At 38.0% G+C, this 17,257-nt stretch overlaps 1 protein-coding gene across 4 annotated transcripts in view; it reads right to left on the bottom strand.

The window, feature by feature from the left end:
• Window positions 1-17,257, bottom strand: part of ASZ1 (ankyrin repeat, SAM and basic leucine zipper domain containing 1) — a 32,186-nt gene that overhangs the window by 6,030 nt on the left and 8,899 nt on the right. For all 4 annotated transcript variants that reach the window (XM_015853549.2, XM_015853560.2, XM_032442914.1 and 1 more), the window contains 7 exons: window positions 16,818-16,929; window positions 11,430-11,541; window positions 11,051-11,185; window positions 8,945-9,057; window positions 6,294-6,369; window positions 5,924-5,980; window positions 1,983-2,095 (listed from right to left, as the gene is read on the bottom strand). In XM_015853549.2, the coding sequence (XP_015709035.1) occupies window positions 1,983-2,095; window positions 5,924-5,980; window positions 6,294-6,369; window positions 8,945-9,057; window positions 11,051-11,185; window positions 11,430-11,541; window positions 16,818-16,929 (718 nt within the window). The remainder of the gene's footprint in view (window positions 1-1,982; window positions 2,096-5,923; window positions 5,981-6,293; window positions 6,370-8,944; window positions 9,058-11,050; window positions 11,186-11,429; window positions 11,542-16,817; window positions 16,930-17,257) is intronic.

The raw sequence follows: 17,257 nt of genomic DNA, 5'->3' as shown, positions 1-17,257 counted from the left end.
CCAGATGACCAGTCTGCTTCCTCAACAGCAAAGCCTCTATTTTAACAAGAAAAGCTCACGTGCTGCCAGAAAACATGGATATTATGATGCTCTGTACCTTCTTGCGTGCCAGACTTCAGCTCTCCAGTCTTGTAGCACACATACTACTTTGCATCTTAATTTTCTTTTGGAAGAAAATAAATACTTGCTTTGACAGAGAAATCTCAGAGACAAGAAGGCAGTATCATTAGGACACAGACACCTGGATCTCACAGCTCACCTCAATCTTTCAAGAGCTTCCCATTTCAAGAGCCTTGCATGCCCTCTCATCCCACAGTTCAAACTTGGTATCATGGCACAAAAATCTAACTCAAAAAGGCTGCAGACTTCTGCATGAACACAGTAATGGTTACAGAAACAGGCACGCTGCCAGCATCAGAAGCAATCAGAATATTTAAGAGTGATTAAACAGGAGTGGAGAATGTGGTAGACAGAATCATGACACGAGGGCTAAAGCACAGTGTCATTGTGATTCAGCTGCCTCCAGAGGATGGATGGCGACATATACAGAATGCATTTGAACCCTAGCACATTCTTCAGTCCAACTTACAACACAATGTCAAGTTTAGCCTTATACCCCCACGTAAGGCAGACAGGTCTGTCCAGCCTTTTGGAGAAGGAAGAAATAGCTCAGAGAGCTGTCAAGCCACTACTCGAGAGACAAGATGTGGGCTGCAAGCACTTTCCTATACATACACTGTAAAGAGGAACTACACTCACTTATCTAGACTGAAGAAAATTGTGTAATGAATAGATTGGATACAAGGAGGAGTCACAAGTCCTACGCAAAGAAGGTGACAATGCTAAGCAAGTGGTGATGGGTCTAGGAAGAGAAAAAACAAGTGCAGATAACCTAACTCATGATGCAGCTACAGCATGGGGATGGTACCACATCTCTGAAACAAAGCAGTCTTCTCCAAGCTAAACAAAGATAGTACAGCTAATTCAGGCTTCTGAAAGGCAAACCATAGTTCTGTGCTGAAGTCCATTTTTAAAGTATCCAGGTGGACTTACTCTTCAAAAACAATTCTATAGCTCTGTGAGGTAATGTGGAAGAAGATAGGAACACAGAATCTAAATCCAAATCCAGGGCTCCCTTCTGGATAAAACAATCACACAACAAAACAGAAGAATAAACGGTTTAAGAAATCTTAAGACACCTCTACCCTTACTACAGCCTTCGTTTTTCTTCATGTGGTACATATGGGAACTGCTCTACGAGCGTTTAGGAGACAGATACAATTTATTAATGCTGTTTCTAGAAAAACAAGGAAAATATCCAGAAATCTACATGATTTAAATGGACACAGAAAAGTAGTTTAATTAATCAGTTGAAAATTAAACCCATATGCAGAAATAACATACATCTCTGCTTCCCACACTTTTTTAGTGCATTTTACTCTCATATTTGATAGCAGTATTAACAGTCTGTCCTATGTACAGTCACAATGGAGAATTACGCAGGCCATATTGTTTAGTGTTTGTAAGGGTCAATAATGCTCTTGAAGGATGGGTAAGCAAAGAGAGCAAGATCTCAGTTCCACAAAGAAATAAAAAACCTGCTCACTGAAGCTTATCGGGATAGTTAAAGAACAACTGGAGCCAGAGAAGTCATCTGATATTAACACACCTACTGGAACTTGTGCACAGCAGTGCAGGCCTGAGGTACAGATAAAGAATTCATCACTCAGAGATGACCAAAATAATGACATAAGATGGCAAGGTAACCAATAAAAAGATTCCTACAGCAGGAAGCTGCTTCGAACTTCCTTTGCACAAAATGTACCTACTATCATTCCTTGTGACCCCCGAACTGGCATCCCACAAATGTTTATGCATAGGATGAGATGCCAGAGAATCTAAGCTTCGTGCCATAGAAAATACTGCAGTCACCTTAAATAGTTTGCACTGCAGTTTACTTTCCTTAGAAACACAGTTATTACCTGATTTCCAGATTCGCTAATTCAGGAAGGTCTTTAAATCTTGTTTCTTCCACTTGCAGCTCTTTAATGGCATCCAGGAGCTTCTCTTGATCTACAGGATTTGTAATACCTATCTAAATTGAAAAAGTAATTTCAGATACATGATTCAGTTTGAAACAGTTCAGTACTGTTCATTTTATGAGTTTATAATTATTAAGAGTCAAAAGAAGTTCCTTTTTAAGCAATCAGCTACGTTTGTTATTTCCAAAGGAAATTAAAATAAAATAATAAAAAATAAAACAACCCACAACAACATAATAGAAAATAAGACAAGAACCAAGTAAGAGCCAAACTAACCTTGCACAGGATACTGAAAAATCTGGGTATTAAAAAACATTAGCAGCAGTTGGTGCAAGTACCCCTACACTGTTTGGATCTTACACTTCACAGAATCATCTAGACCATCTTACAGTGAAGAACAACCAATCATCATGACAGTAATATACTGTTAATAGTTCTCATTACGTTTTTCTGAGCTAAGTGTGCATCAAATGATGACTTAAAAAGAAATGGACCAGATTACAAGAAAGGCTTTTATGTGACTTTGGACATGTATTTTATTTTTCCCTGTTTAGGGAAACCTGTCTTGCAAGGTATCACATCTCTTTCAAAAACCTTATTTTTTCAAGAGTTTTGTGGTACACTATCTAGTATGAACTAATGTTCTCTTAACGTTTACAAAACAAGGTGACATCTAACAGCAGTCATCTCATGACACGGTAGTAAGTTCATTTTAAGAGCAGCAAAGTTAATTACAATTAGAAAACTCAAATGAACTCTTCTAAGGACAGAGTGGTAGTTACTCCTGAATATTAAAACTACTTGACCTGAAGTAGGAACTATATGATTGGAATTGATTTTGATTCATCTTCTCGTTTCTTGAACAAGCAAATCAGGATACAGCTTTCTGATCAGTGTATCAGACACATGCTCTAATTTGGGTTCCTGTAAATAAAAGATAACTACACATTCTGTGAACAGATCTGTTGACTGAGCACTCACACAACACCTTGAAGATATGCCTTACGAAGAACGAACTGTCAAATATCTTTGTCACAGTCTACCATCAGTACAGGACTTATTGAATCGAGAACTACCAGGTGCAGAACTTGAGAAGGACCAGTCCAAACTCCTTTCCAAAGCAGACAATCTTCCTTTCCAGACCACTTATGCTGAACAGGAAGGTTTACCCATATTCTGACCATTCATGCGATGACATGCATGGAACAAGAACAGAGTATGAAGCCCTTCTTCCTCCTTATGGAAGAGGAATCTTTTAAGCTGGTGACAGTTCAGTTATACTCTGCAGCCTATATAGTACAAATACTATTTTTAAATGGCCGCATGTCTAAGAACAGGGAAGTGCTGCATATGGATTTACTTGTATCTGTAAAACAGACAACACATAGTCCAGACTTTTATTTTAGGTACATAGACTAACTTTGTTTTTACTTAAGAGTAAAATAAAATGGAAAAAAATCCTTGAAAACTCATGTACCAGCATTAACATGATTTCTCTGTCATCGTTTGGACAGAAATAATAGAAGAAGGTGAGTAACAAATTGCCTGAAGTGAAAGATGGCATGTTTCTCAGATAACATACCAGTGAGGTTATACGTGAACTCTTACATCTTTGTCATGTTGCCCAAATGGTCACTATTTTTTATTCATTTCATTTTCTGCCAAATATAAAATGTTTTTTTGTGTGTGGGAAGGTGGTCAGAGGAAGGAGAGTCTTGGCACTGTGATACAGAAGTATGCAGACCAGATAACTCTCTAACGATGAAGTTAAACTCCTGGTTTATATTTTGATGTGTCAAATTTTTACTATGCTTTCTCAAATCCAGAAGAGGATGCCAATTTCTCTTCTAATACGCTCAGTGCAGCGTATTAGATGTGAATAGATTAGATACGTGAAACAGGAATTTTCTCAGTTCAAAACGCATCCAGTATTCATGCCACTGACTTATGAGACAAATACTCAAAAGAACATGCCTCTCCTCCAGTAAAACAAAAATAAAAATCCAACTGTCACAAGAAGAACGAGCAGACAAAAACCTCCAAACCTTGTATAGACTTGTCCCAGTATACTGAACAGACATGTCTCACTATGGAACAGTTTATAACTTGAAGGAATGCAAGGATTTCAGCTTGAAAGAGTCATTGTTTAGGCTCTGTTGTAGCATACAGATAAAGATATTTACAGAGAAAATATCTTCCCGATATAGTTTGATGGAGGGAAGTGTCTCGTGTTAGTGACAGGATTTTTTCTCCTGTTCCTTGGATAAAAAGCAGCATGGTTCAGAGGCACCCATCAGAAGTCATCATTAATCTTTGCAGTAATAATATCCAGGCTATTTAAAAGAGCTGGCTGTTAGTAGTAGATCTTCCATCACACCAAAAACTTTCTAATCTGTTTCCTTGTTTCAGAGTTGATATTTTTCTACCAGCAGGAAGGGGAGAAACTGTTAGCAGAGCTCTAAAACTATAATCAAGAATTGACGATAACTTATGAGTGGTAATAAGCCAGGTGTGCAATGTTATTTTTTTAAATTCTGGGTTGAAGATTAATTCATTTACATCCACGGACAAAATATGGCTCATTTTCCAGGTACTGTTTTCTGCTGTTGCCAAGACAAGACAAAAAAGAATCCTGCTCCTAGGGAAGCTGTCTTCCTGTGCAAGAACAGCCAGTCCAGGCATTATTCACAATGTAATTCCTGTAAAGGGGGGCTTTAAGGAATCAAATAAAGCCCACACTGGGATGCTGCAATCCACACAGATGCTGATACGTCTTGTAATATTTATGTCTAAATCAACTCTTTAAAAAAAATCTTGATTGACAGCACTCCCCCTACATCTCATCCTCCGAGAATACAGGTATTTCTGAGCTCTGTCAAAACACTGAAAATGCTAACTCTGCTCAGTTACAAGACAAATCTCCATGCAGGACAGCTTCATGACATCAGCTCTGAAGGGACACTACTATTGGTGGTCACATTTTGATTGCTGCTGCTAGAATACATGCCTCCTCGGTACCATGAATGCTTTGACACTGTTCCAGGGTAAAACAACTGGTTATCCAAAACGAGAATAGAGGGGGAAAAAAGCTGAGACATAGGATGTACATGGATAACATGAGTAGCTGGGAGCAGGCCTAAAGGGCCTTACTGAACAAGGCCTCTCTGGTAACCTGGGCCAGGTACAGACTGCTCAGAAAAATCCTGCAGCCTGAAGTACTTATACTATTCCAAAGAGTCTGTTATGGTAAAATTTCATTATGGCATCCTCCTTCAAGTGGATAAAATCTTTCATTTCCCAGAGCAGTAATTTTAGTGAGGAGTCTGAGGAAAAAACAACCACCTGATATTTCTACTACAAACTGAAACATTATGAAAACGTATCAACTGCTGCTGGACAACAGTGACATACTGAGCTTCCCAAATGCAGTAAGCTGTAAGAAATTTTCTTTTTCCTTTAAAAAAAAGGAAAAAAAAAAAAAGAAGTGGATATATAGGATTATCTGCTGCTGATCCTAGCACTGATCTCCATTCAGGGAAAGCACACATCATAACAATGCTAACAACTAAAACTCTAAACTGAACTGTTTCCTGCTCACTCCAACTCCCACTCCATTACAGCAAAGAAATAGAGGAAACCTCCACTCCACAGTCAGATCTAGACAAAGACGACCCAAGAATTCACCTCACAGAATTTAAGGCTGGTCTGTCAGATAACACAAAAAAGTCTGTCTACTTTTATATAAAAATTCAAGAATTTGTTAAAGATTTAAAAACAGCTCTCTGAAGATGAATTTTTATTTAGGTTACATATTAATAAAGGGAAGATATTGAAACCATTTACAAAAAAGAAGAAAACGATTTCTGAAGTAAAAAACTAACCTGTATCATCTCTTCTTTTTGCATGGTCAGAAGCTGCCATAAGTACACGTCTCTGTCCTACATAAATCAAACAGTTTTCTGTCATTAGAAATAGTTTCAAAAATAAACAGTGTTTTCACTTAATTTTTTCCCCCCACTTCAGTTTTACTTCAGTTTTCACACACTAAAATGACACCATCCATTTATCAAAGGAAAACAAGTGCCCTCACATCGTGTCTTATGCACAAAATCTATATTAAGCAATTCAGTCCACTAGACCTTCACACTTCAAAGGTGAAATCATTTACTTAAATTAATATAAAATTTATTTTGACACTTAGAGCACATTTGCTTTCAGGAAATCATAGATAGCAGATGCATCATATCTTACCTTCAACAATCCTATTATGTGTTCTAGACCAATGCCATGTAAAAAGACCTCAATGGCATCAAAAGTTGAACAGGAACTGTAAATACATTCAACAAAAGTTCAAGATTAAAACAGTGGAAATTATATATATATATATATATATATATATATATATATATATATATATATATATATATATACCGAAACAAAATGCTACAGGAGAAATCCCAGACTGACCATAAGTATCATGGAGTACAGAGTAACTTATGTTTTTAATCGCATTTTTGGTCTAATGAGTAGAAGTGATTATAAAGATAATAAAAATCTTTTAAAACAGTTCTGAATGCATAAGAGAACATGTCAGGTTTGCACACCGAGTATCTTGAAAATTCCATGAATTTCTGCTATTTCATTACATTTAACCCTTCACAAGCTATAGGCATTCTAAATCAGCTAAGGAGGAGTTTATAAAGCTTCCACTTCATAGCAAGTCAATAAATCTTTGAGCATAAGGTATGTTTCAGCAGACAAACATGAGAGTTTAAAGCTACTGTCTCTACCATGAAGTTGTGTAGAATCATGTTATCCTCTTCCCCTCAACACACAAACATCAACAGCCAACCTCTGAACTAAGCAATTCATAGACATGTTCACACAAGGCACAACTGATGCCCTCAAACTGGGGAGAGGGACAGTATGTGTGAATATAAAAAGCCTACAGCAATCAAATCTTTTTATTTAAGCATTCAAAACATATACTTTACAAAGCCCTTGGGAGTCTTTTGGTAACTCAAGATCTCTGGTGCAAGGAAAGGACGTTTTTCTTTTTGAGAATTGAAGAGAGAGCTATTTAGCATCTACATGTTGACTTGAAAGCCTCTGAACAAGAGGACTAGCCTAGGGGTTGAAGAAGCAAATTTCTGATGGATTTGTTTTCCTCCTTTTACAGTCCACACATATGGAGCCAGGACAATTGTTTCACTAGGACAGCAGAAGTCAGTGAGTGAAGCCACCCTCACTACCTAATGTCTGCAGAAAGCTGATACAAACATCTAGGACAGTTTATACTCATTTATCATTCATGGTGGGGCACCATGCTGACATCTGGTACTCAGTGATGCATTAGGGAGGAGCAGATGAGAGAGGAAATGGAAGCTGAAAAGAGAACTGGCAATGCTTGTGATGAAAACTACAAGGGCCAATGGCAGGAAGGAGGCATCCAACTCAAGGAGCTATGCTGTGGGAAGGTCTCATCACAGCCTACAGCTCCCTCACAGGGGGGAGTGGAGGAGCAGGTGCTGGTCTCTTTCTGCTGAGGGTGACAGGGCCTGAGGGAACAGCATGAAGCTGTGACAGAAGAGTTTCAGGCTGGATATCAGGAAAAGGTTCTTCACTAAGAAGGTGGTCAGGCACTGGAACAGGCTCCCCAGAGAAGTGGTCATGGCACAAAGCTGCCACAGCTCAAGAAGCATCTGCACAATGTTCTCAGACAGTTGATCTGATTTTTGTATGGTCCTGTGTGGAACCTGGAGTTGGACTCAATGACCCTTATGGGTCCCTTCCAACTTGAGAATATTGTACCTCTTGTCTACCATTAAACAAAAAGAACAAACGTGCACATGTGTGTGTGTTTTCAAAGCTTATCAAGATGACAAAGACACTGATAGAATACCCTCTAGCCAGCATCGTGTTTCAAAAGGACAAAATTCATATGAATAACTGCTTATTTCCTTATTTCACTAGTAATACACACAACAGAGAACAACACACAACAATTCACTTCACCATGCAAAGTCTTCAACCCTTCACTTTAGGAAGTTCCTCTAAGATGATTGTGGTTGAAGCCTCAGAGGACAAAAATCTAACTAACATAAACATTCTTCTATCAACATAAACTGATGAGGCTCTGTCTGAAACAAGATAACTCTGTCTGAGACTACCTGAAGTCTGAAGTTAATGAACTACCATCAGCCTAATGATACATAATTGTGGTATTTCAAATTTTGCATGACCTGTCTGAGCAGAGACAATATTAATCTGACCAACCAGAACGCACTGCACAGAGACTATGGGCACTGGAGATTGTCTTCTCAAGGCTATGCAGCTCAAAGAAGAAAATGGATGATTTGCTGAGGACTTCTTAGCTGTATGTTCCACGACAAAACAGTACCAGACATCTTCAAAGCAGGTAATGAGTTCAGCCAAAGGACATTTTCATGCTTCAGAGTTAGAGGCATGCTTATAAAAGAAGTTATGGAGCTTAAATGCTGTTTACACTTTACTTGGGCTTTCTCGGATGTATGGCTGAAGATGAGAACAGGTATTCAGTAAAAGTATCTGAAATTTAATATCAAATGAAGATAACCACAAAACGAGGATTATCCAACAGAGAAGCATACAAATTTAACAGCACCGAAACACATGTAAGTTCCATTGGACCCTGCCTATGCTGTACTTTATGCCAAGTGAGAGGAAAGGAAGATCTAGAGCATGCTCACAATTTACAATGCAAAGGAACTATATAGTCTTGAAAAATGAATATTAATATACTTACTGTGGGTTCTTGGTAGTGCTTCAAGTGATACGCAATGCATTTTAGTGAAACTTATTATGAACAAATACAATCTCTAACAGGTGTTTATAAACCAAAATTACACTACGAATTTATTTACCTACTGCTGTGGTCAGAGGCAGCTGCCAGAAATTTGTACACAGTCTCTTGCTTTGTTGTCCCACAGTATTTCCCTTGCGAGTGATTTACAGTCAGAGAGAGTAAACTATAAATCTGAAAGAGCCAAAATATGTTAGTTAACGTGCATAAAGAAATATGCAGAAGTCAGACTACAAAGAGTTCTATTATGAACTACTACACTGAGGGAACATCAAACATCTGCTATTTCTTTTCTAATTCAACTATAGTAAGGAGTTAAGACTAAGCTCTAAGAGTTTATCATCAGGAACATTTCTGAATTAAATTAATTCAAGCACAGAAATTCATGTGACTAGCCAGCTGTCTATACACATACAGTGTGGATTGACTCTGGATAACACATAAGTCCCCACTTAGTTGCTCTTCCTTTCCCTAAAATGGGATGTATTTTTATATGTACACACACATATATACACGCAAACTCACACACACACAAACACTCCTAACAAAAACGCGATTCAAAGGCAAACATACCATCTCCTAGTTGTAAACTGATGCCCAGCCACTCTCCAAGAAACAGCTACTTAATAAAAATCCCTCTACTCCTCCCATGTTTTCACTGCTGAGCACGCTGCTATATAACAACATGGAATAACACTTTGGTCACTTCAGCTCAGCTGTCTCAGCCATGTCCCCTCTCAGACCCCCACCTATCCTAGCCTGCTTGCTAGCAGGGGAAGAATGACAAACGCAGCAAAGGCCTCAATGCTGCATAAACACTCAGCAATAGCTAGAACACTGTTATGTTATCAACATTGGTTTGGTCACAAATCCAAACCAGCACCATATGACCTGCTAGGAAGGTAACTTCCACCCCAGCCAAACTCAGTACAATATGCAAGGAAATAAACATTCCCTTCATATAGTTTCTGTTGCCAGACCCTATGACAACCCAGAGGGGCTTTCAACAGGCTGAAGAGCAGACTTCTAAACTGGAAGAAGCTCACAACCATTAAATATCACAGTAACATCTGCTGGACTTTGCAGTAACTGTGTGAAAGCTAACACTTCACAGGTCAAGAAGCAAGACCCATCTCTCAAGTGCGAGAAGCCCGTATTCCCTCTATGTCAGACAGTCATGCTGTAAGACTGTGTGGCCACAGCCTGCTGAACAAGTCATTTATCACAGACAAAAAGCATTTGTAGCCCCTTTCAATAAGTGGAGCTGACAGACTGCTGAGTCTCAGACACTGATCTTGCTGGCCTACACTGACAACTCTGTGCATAGTTACCATTTTTGTTCCTGCCTAGCCCTGTAGTACGACAGGAGGAGGAAAAAAAAAGGAGGAAGAAGTAGAAAAATCATTCAAGTGAATTACATATTTTTAATGGGACACTGGAAAAAAAACACTAAGAAGTTATTGGTAATGGCAACTCAAAGCAAAACACACAGATCTGATTTGACTGATCCAGCAGGTACCATCTAGTAAGAGCAATAAAACGATTTATTTTAGGAGCATACATAGTGTGTATGCTTCAGCAGCTTTCTTCAAACTGGTACTTAGTCACTGCTTTTCCAATGATCTGATGACCAATTCACATTGTTTTAGACTCTCTTCTTCCCAAAGAATCTGAGAAGAGATTTGGAAGGTGGCCAGCACATACCACTGCATCCCTCTTCCCTTCTTTAGCTTTGGCCTTTTCACTTTCAGCTTATACCAGAAACTATCCACTGCCAATCAGTTTGATATCTGCTTTCTCTCTCACACAATTGGGTAGCCAGGAAAAAAAAGGAACACAGGACTTTACAACTTCTCATGTCACCATTACTATTCCCTTGCTCTGTATTTCAAAACTGAAGTCAAAGATGCTAAAAAGGAATAAGCCGAACAAATGACAGCAATGTGCAAAAAAAATGCACAGCATTTAAAAGCATTTAAAACTGTGAAAAGTTGGCAAGAGCTCAACTTCCTCCTGTATTGCAGTTATTAAAGTAAAACTTCTGCAGAAATCAATACAATTAACAACAGATTCTCCAAGCAATTTCAAAAAACAAAGCAAACACCCCAAAGCAAATAGAGAAATAGCCCCAAACACCCCAAAGCAACAAAGAAACAAAATTAAGTACCTCTGAATGTTCATTGAGTTTTGCTATCTCTGCTGCTGTTTTCTTGTTCTTAGTCTGTAGATTTTTGTCAGCTCCAAGTTCAAGCAACACTAAAACTACATTTTTATGTCCGTGGTGCGCTGCCCATATTAATGCCTGCATGAAAAGCAACTTCATTTTATTAAGCTTGCATACAGAGCCATGAATGAATGAATAAATAATAAAAATAGAGGTTCAATGCATAACAAAATTTATAACTTCTTACATGGCAGAATCTAAAGACAAACACACGATGTGCAAAGCAATCTCAAGGTAGACTACAACAAATAAGCTTTTTTTTTATTAATTACTATTATTTTAAAAGAATTAATTGAAGCACATACAGAAGTAGATCACTTACTGAATATCCAGTTTCATCTTGAGCGTTTACGTGTGATCCATGAGCAACAAGAAGACTAACAACATGAGAATAGCCTTTTTTAGCTGCATACATCAGTGGAGTCATTTGCTTCCTGGAAGGAACAGTGACAAGCAGGTCGAGTTAAAATCCAGCTGTATGATCAGACAGGGTACCTCAATTCAGCTAATACTCACTTCTGTAGAACCAATTTAGCAGAGAATGAAAGCCCATGGCGCAGTGTTTATGCTTTACCACAAGGTTCAGCTTATCAGAACAGGAGATTTAGTCACTCATTTATATCTGTTTGCATTTTTTATACTGACAAAAACATTACCAGCAAAAGAATCACAGGGCACACAACCATGGTTAGTGCACAGAGGTACAGTGTAAAACCACAGCGTACACAACAACAACCAACATTCCGAGCCCTCCTGAGCATACCTGAAAGAAGTCATCAAGAAATTACATAGAAATGCCATACTAAAAATGTTTACAAATACTAAAAGTAAATGCACATCAAAATACTTACGTCCTTGACCTTTCTCTAATTTTCTGTTCCCACAGGTATGTTGACATTTGCTCTTTTATACATGCAAAACTATTACTTGTTATTGCTGAAGCAATACTTACAGACACCACCTTTCCCATCATTCTATTTATTTTCTGTTCACATCCCCATACTGTGACGACAAGTCTATTACGCTTCCTCTTAGATGCTTGAAAGATGAAGCTATAGTGCACTGATCTGATGTTTGTCAGAAATATATCTATATATATACTTATATACATATTGCTCGAAAAAGTCTGTTTAGAAAATATCTTTTGAGCAGCCTGATTCTTCCTCTTTGGTGCAGTAAGACTGAAAAATTGGCAAGTATGTGGCATTGTAGGAGAAAGCTGTTAAGTTTCTGGGTGCTATGAAGTAAACAATTATTAGCTAAAATATTTTACTAACAATACTCAACTCAAAAAGTACTGTATCCTAAAATGCCATGTTTTTCTTTTTCCTAAAAAAGTGTTACGTATTTGTAATTTATAGCTGATATATATGTGTATATATAGATGTATATATATTTTGCTACATATATATATAGCAAAAATCTGATGTAAAAGTTTATTCTACAACAAAGCAATTCAAGATAAGAAACATTCTCTGAAACAGCTTTTTACCAGTAATTTCATTGCTGACCACTAGAGGGACCCCGAAATACATACGCATACCAAGTAGGTTTCTTAAATCGCTGCCTTTCTGCTTCCTTTCAGACCACTGCTACAGCTATGGCTTTGCTCATCCTTGTCCATTGTTTCTCACTCGCTAAATCTGTTATTATCTGTCAGTTTAACACTTGGTACGATACAACTGTAGTCAGGAAAAATGCACAGAGAAAGTTTTGTGATAACTACCCACAGGAAAAGATTTGAAGAATCCTTCCCTCATTTTTAGGACCCCTGCAGACACTGCAGCTTCAGTAACTTGTGTTGAAGCCTTTGCTGAAGTCTAGGCAGACTATGTCAACAGCCTTTCCCTGATCCACCACGTGGATTACTCAATCACAGAAGGAGGTCAGGTTGGTCAAGCAGGACTTGTCTTTCATGAACCCATGCTTGCTGGATCCAATTCCCTGGTCATCCTGTATATGTCATGAGATGTCTCTTAAGATGATCTGTTCCATTACCTTCCCTGGTACCAAGGTCAGACTGACAGGTAGAGAACCACAAGGATAATTGGTCTGACTTTTAAAGACAGATGCAAAGGCGGCACTGAGAACATCAGTGGTCACATTCCCCACTGCGTCCAGTAAGGACAGAGGTCCTCTTTAGCCTTCCTCTTAATTTGCAAAAAAACCTTTTTGTTCTCTTTCACTACAGTAACCAGGCTGAGCTGAAGCTTGACTTTTGTCTTTCTAATTTTCTCCCTTTAAATCCTAACAACTCCTTGGTACTCTCCCAAGTTGTCTGTCATTTCTTTCACAGGAGGTAGACTCTCTCTTTTCTCCTGGAGCCTCACACAAAGTTTCCTGTTCATCCACACTCATCACCAGCTCATCTCACAGAACAGAGAGACAGCCTGCTCCTGTGCCCCTGAGAACTTCTTGAAGAGCCTTCCTAGACTCTCTTACCCTTCAGGACTGACTTCCAAGGGACCCTCCTTTCCAGTGTCCTTGCCACTTCAAAATCTGCCCTCTGGAAGTCCAAGGCTGCCTTTTTGCTGATACCCCTCCTGACTTCACCAAGAATAGAGAACTCTACCATTCTGTGGTCACTCTGCCCAAGACAGCTCCCAGCCTCCACATCTCCCACCAGTCCTTCTCTGTGAGCAGCAGGTGTGATGATGAATCTCCCTGGTACACTCTCTCACCAGCTGCAACAATGGAAATAACCCATATGAACAAAGTTCTCTGCTAAATGTAATTCAGTATTTGATTATTTTTTTATATATTAAATTCCCCTGTACTGATATTTGACCAACATACAACACCTTACTGAGTTTATGGTGCTACAATAAGACTTTAAAAGTAATGAGGTAAAACATCATCACAAGGTAATTGTAATCATAGATATTTAGATCATAGTAGATCAAAGATATTTACTCAATTGGTATTTAATGCCCTGATTTTCTTGCCTCTGGCCATAAAACATACCTTAATGCATTAACTTTTTCCTGAGCTATTTTCCTTTATTAAAATGTACTATTAGTCATTTGGTGTAGTTAGTTATCACACCATGATAACTTTAAGGTCTTTGAAACTGTTATGTGGCAGTACAGACTTACTATCTTATAAGTAGCAATAAATATCTTGCTAAAATTGAGGCATTACACAATTGCTTTATTCTGACTCTGCAACCTGGAGAACCACCTTGTGAACTCAGCAGTACCGAGACAAAAATTAAACACATTCACTACCATCTTGCCAAGAGAGCAAAGCAGACAAAACCTTCCATTGTAAAACTTCCATTGTAGTTTTTTATAATCTTTAAAACTACTCAGTGTAAGCAGAAGTGAATATTTGTAGGTAACTTAACAACAGACTTCAACATATTATATTTTAATGCTTATTCACTCCTGCACATAACAGTATGCTTCAGTTTTACTCTAGAAGAGTTTAGTTTTGGAATAATCATACTTTTTTCCACTTCTCCCTGCCACCCTGAAATAGTAAGGACAGCCTTAGTCATTGACCAGATACATTCACCCCATACTCTTATAACTGTAAAGCCATTAGCTTTCTTTTACTGCACCTCACATAAGTAAGGACTTGTAAGATGCCATCATTAAGATCCAAGGTTTACAAAACAACCTGTGAAATACAACCTCAGCAGCAGTCCTGTTAGTTTAGTTGTCAGTTCATCACACATTTTCCTTCTGTCTAAAACAGAGTCACAGATTAATATTAATAAAATCAGTGACCCTTTAAGAAAGCACTGCAGGTTAAAAGAACTTTAAAAAACAAGCAAAAAAAAACAAATAAATAACAAAAAGTCTGCTTAAATATTTCCAGGATTTACAAAAAGGTGAAGTACATAATTTACATTCTGAAGTAAGAGGGAGGTAAATTTCACAAGATGAGCAGAACAAATTTTTCAAGCTAGCATTCATTTAAGTGAAGCACTGAATGCAGTAACTCTACAAAGACCACACAGAGCAGGTCTTAAAATACCTCCCCATCTCACCTACCCATTACCTTGCTTCTTGTCTAGCAAAATTCATCAGTTTGCACTTACACTTTTTTTTACCTTACCTTCTCTACAAAACTTCCTCATTCCTCATTTTTGATTCAGCAAATATGTTACTCTACTCAAAACACTCTCCTCAATACTCTACTGCAAATAAACCATCCACCTACAGACTCCTACACCCATATTCTTTCTTAGATGACATTTCAAATACCAGTTTATTTTTCACTACCCACCTCCCCCACCCCCACACATTCTATGAATTAGACCAAAAAACGAAACAACAAAAAAACCCCATAATACAACCCTGTAAGTTTCCATTTATCAACTTCAGATGATGTGAAGCCAAAAGACTTCCCATACCAGCCCTACTCACAGATTAACAGAGAAAGGAACAGGGAAAGTAAAAGTATACTAAACTCTGCCTTCCAGTAAAGTTCACTTGCAGGTGGATTTAAGAGGAGATTCCTAAAATCACACTGGTTTTTAAAGACCAAAACAAGAACTAAAGTTCACGTGTTTAGTTACTGTGGTAAACTGATCACACAGAGAAGATTCCCACAATAATCTCAAACTCATGGACACTTTGGAAGTGTTCCCATTTAGGGAACATTTTGCTTTTTCTAATGGAATAGGTGAAGTGGGACTCAATATAAAAAATGATCTGTTTTGACTCCTGATCTTCAGAGAACCAAGTTTGGTAGGTTTCACCTCATCCTTTCATTATACATTGAAAGAAGCCCACACAAAGCAGCAGCAGTTGTCCAAGCAATTTTAACAATGGTGTAATACACACAGAGGTCAAATATTAGAAAGAGGAAAAAGGCAGCCTGAAGATCTTTGAAAAATCCAGACCTTGTCATTTAACTTCCACTTTTGTTCGATTCAAATGCTATGTCTTGGACTGTCATTTATCTTTTCATTTGAGATAGACTACCACTGCAATAAATACAACTGGACACAGTATCTGGTACATGCAACTATAACTCATGTTAGTACAAGGTCTCAGAGAACAAAGAGAGATAGTAAATAAATAAGACCAAGTATGCATAACACATTCAGTTTATAAATCAAATCTTGCCCTTAAAATTCCCATCTCTTGTGTCAGAAGCCAATCTTTTTTCCTTAGAGTTCAGCTGAAGGCCTTTTTAAGTATAAACTTCCAGCTTTACACTGGCTTATGTTTTCAAACACCCAGGGTCAAGTTTTGCAGTGCAAAGACTTCAGTTCTTTCAAGCAGGACATTTATACTGACATACAGCCAGCTGAGAGCATCAAGATATAGTTATTTCAGAGTTTATAACTTTCAGTTCTTTCATAAAGAATTCTTAGCCTACAAGGGATCAATGGGGCATTTATTTTGTTACCCGGGAAGGGCAGAGGACATTTCTTGTAATTACACTGTGGTCAAACAAAAGATTAAGATTAGTTATTATCTTAAGGAAGAAAAACAACAACCCTCCCCCCCCCCCAAAAAAAAAACCATAAAAAACCACAAAATAAGTTGGATATAATTGATCACACACATACTTACTCTGATAAACTACTGTACTAGGAGAAAAAACCTGCACAGTTATCTTCCTGTATACATACAGTAGAAGGTAATACAAAGTTAATGAAGTAGACTTAAGGTTAAGTCATAACAAGTATGTCTCAAAATCTCTCTACAATAACATTAGATTTTACACTATATTCACGGAGATTTTTTTGTACCTGCAAGCGAGGTTAGGGTCAACATTCCTTGACAGAAGTAGTTCTACCGTCCTCAAGATCTTTTTCTCCGAAGCATGAGCAGCACATGCTGCCATCAGCACCGTGTACTTATCTGTTTTGAAACTTACAGTTAGAAAATGACGTACATAAATTTAAATACCATACAAATCCAAAAGTTCCTTTAAAAGCCTTAACATTTGGTAGAGCTGTTAATCAGGTCCTGATAAACAAAGATATTTAGAAAAAGATAAGAAACTTGTTTTTCTCCCAGCAAACGTCACTAGAATTATCATGTTAGATAAAGGCATCTAGAAAGAGAAGATACTCAGAAAGACTAGAGTGAATGAATGTAGCAGAGCTTCTATCCCTACTGGCGGTGAGGATGCTGCTTAGCTCCCCCTTAGAAAAGCCTGCAGGAGATCAACTTCAGGTTCTTGCTT

Source organism: Coturnix japonica, chromosome 1 (assembly GCF_001577835.2).
Source record: "Coturnix japonica isolate 7356 chromosome 1, Coturnix japonica 2.1, whole genome shotgun sequence".
In the NCBI taxonomy this organism is placed as follows: domain Eukaryota; kingdom Metazoa; phylum Chordata; class Aves; order Galliformes; family Phasianidae; genus Coturnix; species Coturnix japonica.
This window is presented reverse-complemented; position numbering and strand designations above follow the sequence as displayed.